Raw genomic sequence first — 10,629 nt, forward strand, 5'->3', positions numbered from 1 at the left:
TAAGCCTGAGTTGGTGACTTTAACTAAGAGTGTTTCTTTTTCAACTGACATCTGAGAGCAAAGGAAGCCAGTCAGTAAGTAACTCGACTCATTTGGAAATTATATTATCGTCCTGTTTTATGTTTTTGATTCACGTGTCTTTGGCGATATGTTGTTAGCATACAGCACTGTTTAATAAACAGATTAGACTGGAATTAGCAAACTTTGAGCTTTCCTTTATTAGTAAACTTGGAGAAGCAACAAAAAAATCCTACTGATTTTGACAAATCTACAGAATCTGTTTGTTTCCAGCTGAGTTAGTGTGAGTCTGGGTATGTACACGCGCTTGGGTAAAATGGCTGAATTTTGCTGTTCTTTTAAATGTAACTTTCCAGATCAAATACACATGCTGTCTGGCAAGTATAACAGATTCCATAAACACTTGGCACTCTGTAGGTCTCTGTAATTGACAGGTGATTTTTTTTAAAGACCCCATTCTAAGCTTGCACGTTTAACCATTAACATGTGAACGTCAAATTAATAATAGCGTGCTATTATAATTCCTAATCATCCATGAGACTGTGGGGGGGGGGGGGACTTAATGACACTTTAAATTATAAGACCACCAAGCAAGGATTTTTCTTCCAAAATAAAAGAGACTCTCCAACACAAATACATAATGTCTCCTGAGTCGAGCTGGTGGAGGTGTTATAACCGTTCTATGACTGGATAAAAGTAGATTAGGTTGTGCTTATAGATTATGAGCAAATGTTGAAAAGGAAATGCAGCTACAGTGCTGTGAAAAAGGGTTTGTCCTCATTGTTAAATCATGAATTAAACAATTAACCACAATTTTGGAAAGCTAAGCTCAATTTCACTGGCTGCACCCAGGCCTGATTACTGGCAGAGCTGTTGAATCAAAACATCAGTGAAATAGATCCTGTCTGATGAAATGAGGCAGGCTAAGACCTCAAAAAGCATCACATCATCTAAAGAAACATAGAAAGAAGCAGCTGAGAAACAAAGTCACTGACATTTTTCGGTCTGGAAATGATTGCAAAGCCATTTCCAAGGCTTTGGGACTTCAGTGAAACATTGGTGAGAGCCATTACACACAGGGAGAAAATTTCTAACAGTGTCAAACCTTCCAAGGAGTGACGGGCCTGCCAAAATTACCCGAAGACCACATCGACAACCCATCTAGGACTTCCCAAAAAAAGCAGAACGACATCTAAAGAATCGCAGGCCTCACTTGCCTCAGTTAAGGTTCATGATTCAACAATAATAAAACAAATGGCTCTAAAAAACAAAACGACAGTTCTGGAGTGGCTTAGTCAAAGTCCAGGTTGAGATGCTTTTTGGTATAACCTTAAACAGGTCGTTCATCCTTGAAAACCTTCCAATAACGCTGGACTCATTAAAACAATTCTGCGTAAAAGAGTGGGCCAAAACGGCTATGTGAAAAGATGCATTTCCAGTTATTCCTGCTTGACTGTGGTTCTTGCTGGGTCTTTGCTATTTCCCTCTAGGCGAACACTTTTTTCACAAAGAGCCAGGTAGCTTTGGATAACCTTTTCCCTCAATGAATGACAACATCATTTAAAATTAGCATGTTCCATTTGCTTGGGTAAACTGTGTTAACTTTGACTCTTCTCTGTAAATCATATTTGCATTATGTATTTTTTGTAGAGAATTTGCTGCTAGATCTTGTGCTGTTTAAAAAAAAAAAAATCCAGTTTTAGGGTGTGCTCGCGCTAGGCTCAGTTGCTTTATTCTGGTCTCGAGCCTGATGTGTCCCCTCCTCACTGCCCTGCTAGCTTGTGCTTACGGTGCTCTTAGTGATTAAAGCCCTAGTAATCTTCACTTTACCCCAGCATCTCAGCTTTCTGACGATGATTTTGTTGATTAACTGGGGAAGCAGTGACACACTGGCTTCTCTTATATATGACGAACCACAGATAAGGCCGGCCAAAGACACAAACCAAGAATCCCAGCTGTGCACAAAAACAGCCAAACTATGACATAATTAAGAGCACTCAGACTTTCCAATACTTGCCGCCTCTGTTATCTTACCTTTGTGATCTGGGAATATCTCTCAAAAGTATAAAAATGTAGTAAATAGTTATTCTGATACATAAACAGCAAATAAACAGAGCATAATTTAGCCTCAAATTCTTGTCCAGTACACCAGTCATCTGTGGATGTAACCTGGCCAGTCAGTCAGCAAAATTTGCTCCATTAGTGATGCTGATGACTTTTCCATCTTTAGCCTGTGGCGATAACCTACAGCGTTATCTCCACAGCGTTATCATTATGGTCCCTTTAAAACCAATCGTTTATGTGCTACAAGTGACTATTTGTGACTATTAAAAAAACCAACACAGTGTGATATGACCAAGGTAATTAATAGAAATTAAACAATTGATAGGAAATAAATAAGTTATGTTTGAGGAAGCTCTGGCATTCTGTGCCCAGATAATTATCACAGATATTGATAACCCGGGAACACCTTGACCCGTGGGTTGGAGGACAGGATAGAATCAGCTCTGCTGTTAGTGGAATTAATGATAGAACAAGATATATTATTTATCACATAACTACATTAACAAATGTTTCAAATGCCTTCCACAGAGAAAAATTGGGAAAAATGTGTATTTCCTGAGTGGTTGGCGAGTGGTTGCTGTAGGTTACTGGCTGAATCCAGATAAAATCAGTCACAAAAGCTACACGTTTGTTTTCTTCTTTTGCCTTCTCTCTTTTAGGGGTCACCACAACAGATCATCTGCCTCCACCTCACATTATCTAAAATATCCTCCTCTGTCACAATAAACATGAGTACATTCTATCCAGCTTTGTAAGGCTTCAGTCACACAGGGATAGAGACCGGTTAGTGTATCTCTGGCAATCACCAACCTCCAGCAACCACTTGCCTTTCCATGGCTGCTGGAGGTTGTTGTCAGTGGGTGAAATTGGTCACAAAGAGGATGTAACTTTTGATATATGTTAAATGCAAGTGAACATTCCCTGTTTCTGAGTGGCTTCACACTCTTCACAGTTTTGTTAGCACTTAGTGAGCAGTTGGCAAGTGTTTGCAGACCAGTCAGTGTCTAACTACGGGTGATTGCAGCAATCTGCTAGTTGGGAGTGAGCATGAGGGACGAGATTAGCTCAGATCAAGAGAGAGAGACAATGCTGTGATGATTTGGACATGTACAGAGCGGGGATGGTGGGTATCCCAAACAAAATATGTCATGGGAGGGGAGGAGAAAAAGAGGAAGACCACAGAGTTCATGAACGTAGTTTTAACAGAAATGTAAAGGAAAAGGAAAATGTTTATTGTGACAGAGGAGGATATTTTAAATAATGTGAGGTGGAGGCAGATCTGCTGTGGTGACCCCTAAAGAGAGAAGCCAAAAGACTGTATAGCTTTTGTGACTAATTTTATCTGGAGTCAGCCAGCAACCTACAGCAACCACTCGCTAGCCAGTTAGGAAATACACATTTTCCCCCTAGTCACAGGTTGTTGCCAGGAGCCACCAAACCATCTCTAGGTCTGTGTGACTTAAATAAATAAGCTGAGGTGAAGCTTACCACACAGCTAACAACTGTAACTGCCCGTTTTGGTTTTCACTACTTAAAGTAACAACACCTCACTAATGTTAACTGTAAGCCAAACTTGAAACTTAAATAGGCGTGTTATAAACAAATCACCCCCTGTTCAGTTGTCCCAAAGATGAAGAGTAGCAGCCAAAGAGCATGTTTCAGTAAAAGTTTGGCATCTTAACATGTAAGTGTGTAGCAGTTAGTCTCAAGCTGTCATTTGAGAAACTAGAGTTTTGGGCAATCTGCCTGGTTAATTTAACCTCTGTTTTTAAAATTCTGTCAGTCTTGTGCTTTAAAACTGTTTGGTAGAAATGCTCTCTTTAATTGAATGAGGTGTGAAAGTGTTCTTGGATTAGTAAAAGTGGACGAGGACAGTTTCTGATCTGTACGGCCATTGTCCACTTTCCATTAAAATGTCAACAAATTCTTAAGTTGACATTTAATAAGTCTTTCCCAACAAACTGGCCGTTCCTGCACTGAAACCTGAGACCACCACAGGGTCAACTGCGGATTCATTCAGCTGCACCTGCATTTACACACATATACAGATGTTGCTCCTGGATATTTCTGGCTTCTATAGATGACCACAGTGAGAGCAGCGTGAGAGCCAAAGGGTGACAGCATTGTGCCTGTGTGTTAGCGCACTTGACAGATCCGGTCTTTGTTATCAGCGTGTGGGTGGCTTTTGTATATATATGAATAAAAGGTCCTGAAAATCAGTTATTTTTCCATTTTGTTTCCTGCTTTTTCCGGTAAGTTTTCAGAGCTGCCCTTGTCATTAGAGAACACCCTTCACTACAAACATCTGTGATCACCTACTTATTGCAGCAGGACATGCAGTGGGTGCGCTGGGAGGTTAAATCGAGGTTGTTCCTTTGGAAAAAGCCTGCATTTTAGTTAAAAGAACTAAAGCAGCAAGCCTTGGGTTCAACTCAGCACTTTCACAGCTCAGTTATTCCTCCTACCTTCATCACACAGGTTGAGTTTGGACAAGTTGTGTCCATCATAGGCCTCTTCATAAAGCGAGACGTTCTCTCTCTCTTCATTTGTGCTCAGATACATGGCCTTGTTCTCCATCTCCTCCTGAGAGAACAGAGAAAATACATATGCTTATTTTAGGATTGTAATCTGTCTAAAACCAAAATAAATATTTGAAAGTTTAATCTAATGTTGAGTGAGTTTACACGCACATGGAAACCAAAATCTGGATCAGTCCGCTTCCTGTATATTAGCTACATTTCAGTATTTTATTTTGGTTAGCCTCAAATGCTAATATTTAAAATGATCTGCTCAGAAACCATGCTGTTATACAATGTTCAAGCAGAGACACAGCTTCTTCATCCTAAAAACAGCATGTGATGTTAACTGAAGATTAAATGTACAGTTTTCACTACTTACGTTGTGACTGCAATGGTTGCAGTTATTGAATGTACTTTTTCAGTGACTGTCAACCACTGTCTATATGCAAAATATGGGCACAGCCACCTTAGAGTCACCTTTTGGTTATTGAAGTCCCAGTGGGAAGCTTTTTCTGTTGCCACCTTTGTGTGTTGAAACCAGAGTGCATTTCTGCTAGTAGGAAACTAAAAGAGCCATGCTCATACAGGATTGATTTGTCAATCACAAGGTAGGCATGCACAAAACCAGACCATTCTTTATCATACCTTTTGACTACAAGTAAACAGCAAACTGTCTACTGAGGGCATGAATCAAAGGAGTCGACATTTTTCCCCCCATAGATTTCCACAATCTGACTTTAACTTCCATCTTTCTTTCTACACAGTCCACACTGTCAGCATCTCACAAGTACAGGTGGTCCTTAAAAAGTAAGTGTGAGCTACTGCCTTCTATTACTGCGAATGAGGTAGAGCAGCTGTGGGAGCGCTGATCAGCTTTAAACAACAATAAACACACATTTCCAAGCTAAACAGAAGGAAACGCTTATGATATGGCAGTCTTTAAGCCAGTGTTATGCGATTTGTTTCCTCAGCCAGCAGAGATGGAGAGAAGTCATGTTTCAGCCCAATTACATTAGTCTTTTTGCTTTTAGAAAGCAACATTTAGAAAAGGTATGAATGAAAACACATAAAACATTATGAAAGGTCAGTCATAGGCCATGAGAAAAGGAGTTATTCACCTTTCATACCAACTGGCAGTGAGCAGTGTGTGGAAGTGGCTTCTGCTTCTCAAGCAATTTGGTTTAACTTCTGTGCCAGTTTTCCAAAACATGGTGGAGTATTTGAATGTCAGCCCAAGTGGAAATGGTAAGTGAGTAAATATAGAGCTGGTAGCCATACTCAATTTTATAAATTATCTGATGAACAGTCTAATTAACAACCACTTTCTGAAATATATTGAGTCTGCAGTGGCAGCAGAACAAGAAATTTTGCCCACAAAAATAAAAAGCAGTTTTTGCTCTGTACTTTCTGGATGTTGGATTTTTGGTTAGATGGGATACTACTGTTGAGAGATTTCCAGTTTACACATATGCTGTTTTCATATCTTTATACATGTGACAACGCAAGTTTTAAACATGGGAATGTACTGTGTTAGATTGTATTAGACAATTAAGTTTTCACTTACATGTTAATACTGTAACCAGTAAATAATCACTGTTTAATTACGCATTTTTTCCAGACACCTAGGTAAACACAAGTACTTGGAATGAGAAGGATCCATGTTGTAATTCCAATTTAACCCTTGATTGAAAACATGACTTAATTACCAGTAACTAAGCTGGGGATTACAGCCAGTTTAGCATCATATGAACACTACCATTTCTAATTTGAGATTCCAGCAATAATTTGAAGAGTAATAACTTATGATAACATTAAAAATAAATGATTTAATTAATCATTAGCTCAAGTGTATCTTTGAGCTTGAACAACTAGAATCCGGCAGACTGCTCAATATTTCCAAATATATTGGTGGAACTAAAGAAGAAAATGCGAAGAAAAAAATTCTAACACTGTGAAATGTAAAAAATTATATTAGCAAAATTCATTACTGCATTTTGTTTGACTTTCTATTTTCTCTCAAATACCCAAGGTGAGGAATGCAGAGCATTTTAACAGATTTATTTATGGATTCCAGTAGATCCTTCTCTTGGAAGCAGTAATCCCACCTTGAGCACCAGGTTGACAGTGTCATCAAGCAGCTGAGTTACATGACCTCTTGTGTAACTCAGTTTTAATAAAAGCACACAGAGGTTTACATTTTATTTAAGTCTTAAGGACTTAAATAAAACGAGGAACTTATTAGCATGCATGTTTAGGTTCTAATAGCATGAACTCGTTCACCAGACTGTTTACTTTACGTCGAGCATGTTTACTTTTCTAGCTTGGGCAGGGTTTCCCACAGTATGCATAAGGCAAACCAAATATGAATAATATAAAAGGAAACACAGGACAAATAAGACAGGGATAGAGAGGTTATGTCAGACACCTCGGAGGGATAAAATGAAATCTGCTGTAGTACGGAGTCGTGGGTTTTAAACTTCCACAAACCCTAGTGGCAGATCTGTGAGTATTTGAGAAAGTCATTAAAAAGCGTTCAGTCAAGTCTCTCATTAAAGATAGGATAGGGGGTCAGGTTGACATTTAGACTAAGACTAGGCAGAAGCCATTAGGGTTGCTAGGTGACTCCACTAAAAACTCCACACTCCCATACATGTGTTTGTGCGTGTGGGGAGAGTTATCTTCTAATTACACTGCGTCTGGTGGGATATAACACTTTTAATCGCTCAGTGCCAACAGAGGATGGTGGGAAAGCCAAGCAGTTAGTGTTTTACCTCTCCAGCTCTGCAACTACAGACCTTTGTTTTTTCTGGATTTGATCATAAAAAATTAATTAAAATAAACACCACATGAATATTAGAGAATTTTAAGCATGAAATGAATGAGATAGCTACACACATGCCCATACTACAGTTTTGTTTACTGTGTGTGTTTTAATCGCTGATTATGTGGTTGCTAGGCAACAAAATGATGCTATAATATAAACATGCACGTTGCAGTGGATACAAATTAAGATGTTAGTGTTGTGAAATTCAAAGGCTACAATGCTTTCATAAGGTGTTCATTTATAGGTGGTTGCTAGAAAGTGTGATGACATCATATCTGATATAGATGAGAACCTTCAGTGGCCTAAAACATGCCTGTTTGCCAGTTTTGATTGGTTGATTCCTGACATTCTTGTATATGCAAACCAACAAAGATTTTGTGTATTATAGTAATATAAAAGACAAATTTTCAGAGTTCTGTGGTACACATACAAGGTAATTACAGAGAAATTAGAGCAGAGAAACAGCAATCAAAGAATCCTAAATAGAGATTTATGTGAGAATTTCCTAACGTCAAAAATGGCCGTTGTCGCGGCCCTCCTGTTGTTAGCTCCAAATTGCAGTCTGTTTGATGTCTGATGTCCATGTGAGAACAGTGCGGGTACTTGTTGGCGAATTAATACAGTAGCAAAGCACATTGGTATCCTGTCTACTTCCTGTTGCACATTCTGCTGAGGCAGGGCTCAGATCTAACCCAAAAGGAGAAAATTCAAGTAGTAACCAGGTCATGCCATGTTGTTGCTCCATGAGATTGGGATCAGGGGCACATCTACTCAATACACATACTTGATCCTCCTAACACCATCCACAATTATGAGTGAAAAGGCTTGTTTTGGGAATCATCTTACATTTAAGTAGATATATATTGGGGGAAAAGATGTTAGCTCCCACAGGATAATCATACTGCTTTTCATTTTGAACTACAAAGATCTTGTAAATCCACTTTAGACAAGCACTTTTGCATTAAAAAAAAAATCTAAAATCCAGCAAGTTCTTTCAACCAATACAAAAAAAAAAATGTCTTCGTAGTGTCATAACAGTGACCAGTACCTGCTTAAGTGATTGGTTGCAGGGCAGATTCCAAAGCACATTTGTTTTGTCATAATCACTATAGTATGTCTATATTGTATTTTGGCTCTTGGTCTATAATGCACCTGGCAACAAAATGTAAAGAGACCACTAATTACATGCCTACTGGCCACAGTTTGAATGAAAAGAAAATGAAAAGCTTTGCTGTTAATAGCAAATTGTTGGGTCTGATAAAAGTAATAGAAACAAATCTAGTTACCTTGCCATCATGACTGTCTCCGCAACAGCCAGGGGATTTATTTGGACATTTATTTTGAAACAACACATAAATTATCTTTACTGTTTAATTAATTACCTTTTTTCAAGTGTTTTGTGATTTGTATTGAATCACCATTCAAATAACATGATAAGCACCACTTAAAGCATTTACTGACTTGAACCTGTGGAATTTATATTTCTTATTTTTGCTGATTTTCCATAGATTTCAATCCAGGATTCTCTGTGTGTCTCTTATAATATCTGCTCTGGTCAACTTCACTGAAGATGAATGCACAAAGAGTGAATGGGAATTCACTCAGCACAGCAGGCGGACCACTCTCAATTCTAGTAGCATAAGAGGAAGCAATTATCTTGTCATGCACTGTCGCTCTGTGAGATTTGCCCTCAGCAGAGAATCTGATCATCTGCGAGGTCAGAGGGACACGACGCGTGTGGTCTCTCCTGACAGTCTAAGTACATCGACAGAGATGAATGAGTGCATGTGTAATTGGAATAAATATATATTTTCAAAACATTACATAACACCCAATGTCAAACTGCTTTTCAATACGCAATAAATAATCACTACAATCAAAAACAATCCCTGTGATCAAAACAAAAGCTCACAGCTCAGTTTGTTCCATAAAATCTGAGCTTGGATCCCTTGAAAGCGTCACAGTAAGGCAAACACTCCACGCCATTGTTCAGTCATCCGTGTGCAACATTAACCCATTTTTCTCGGTTAATTAGCAGAGATACTTCATCCATGACCGCGGAAACACAAAGCAACAATTTTCTGAGGATGAGTTCCATTAAGTGTGGGTTTCCTGTCCTTGTGTAGCGCTGAGCTCCAATAAATTGTATGCAGCAATTCAGCCTAATAGTCTAATAGCAATAAAAGTGGAACACATGTCAATAAATCAGCAACTCTACAAAGGTGAGGGACAAACGTCATTAACCTATGAACGCACTAATTAACTTACCAAGCCTTGGTAAATCTGTTACTCTTACGCAGATTTCCCGAGAGCCTACTTATGTGATTTATACTAGGGATCCTCTGTGTGTACACATTGCATGATACCCTTTTTCAAATGCATGACAGACCAGACAGATGCATATTTAAGTCAAAATTCGTTACATATTTTCTCAGATAATGCTAAGCCTGTGCGACATCCTGAAGGAGAGAAGCAGCGCGAGTCCTCCTGTCTCACCTTTTCAGCTGTCAACGGGAAATAAAATTCACTGCTCCGCGTTTTTCATAATTGCCCTCAAAATTCTGCTCTCGCTTCCTTTTTTCAGTGGCTCAGCTCTCAAAAAAATAATGAAAACTACAAAACAAAAAGTAATCGGTAAAGTTTCTAATAGTACAGGGACATGCACAGCCTCTGTCAGTGCTGCGGAGACAGGCAGCAGCTCTGTAGTGGAGCGCAAACTGTGACATTTTGGGGTAATATACCCATAACAACGTCATGTGACCATCACTAAACTCCAGCTGAAGTTGCCGAGCAGCTGGGACAGAGGCTGCGAGGTGAAGATGATGACACTCACCTGTTGTACACGAGCGCCCTCTGTGGGATGGAGGTAATAAAACAAAGTGAGTTTGTGTCCCATCTTCTTCCACTTTTGGTTGCTTCCTTTAGGGGTCGCCACAGCAAATCACCTGCTTTCATCTCCTCTGTCTTCCATCTCCTGCATCCTCATCTGGCACACCAGCCTTCTGTATGTCCCCCTTCACTACATCATCGTTCATATCTGCAGTCTACCTCTTTTTTTCCTGACTAGCAGCTCCATATTCAGCATCTTTTGTATGCTGAATATGGAGCTGCTATTCACAATACCTCCTCTGTACATGTCCAAACCATTGCTGTCATGCCCCTATAACTTTGTAAACAACTCAAGCCACTCATGTTGAGTGGTTT

At 39.3% G+C, this 10,629-nt stretch overlaps 1 protein-coding gene across 1 annotated transcript in view; it reads right to left on the reverse strand.

Moving 5' to 3' along the window:
- Nucleotides 1-10,104, reverse strand: part of scara5 (scavenger receptor class A, member 5 (putative)) — a 104,706-nt gene extending 94,602 nt beyond the window's left edge. Inside the window, exons 1-2 of the mRNA XM_085246781.1 lie at nt 9,922-10,104; nt 4,548-4,665 (exon numbers count right to left, since the gene is read on the reverse strand). Coding sequence (XP_085102907.1) covers nt 4,548-4,659 — 112 coding nt within the window. The 5' untranslated portion in view covers nt 4,660-4,665; nt 9,922-10,104. The remainder of the gene's footprint in view (nt 1-4,547; nt 4,666-9,921) is intronic.
- Between the last annotated feature and the right edge of the window lie 525 nt (nt 10,105-10,629).

The sequence above is a fragment of the Mchenga conophoros genome, linkage group LG15 (assembly GCF_057382185.1).
Source record: "Mchenga conophoros isolate Kocher_MC1m ecotype Shallow Benthic linkage group LG15, M_conophoros_male_GT1.1, whole genome shotgun sequence".
Classification (NCBI taxonomy): Eukaryota; Metazoa; Chordata; class Actinopteri; order Cichliformes; family Cichlidae; genus Mchenga; species Mchenga conophoros.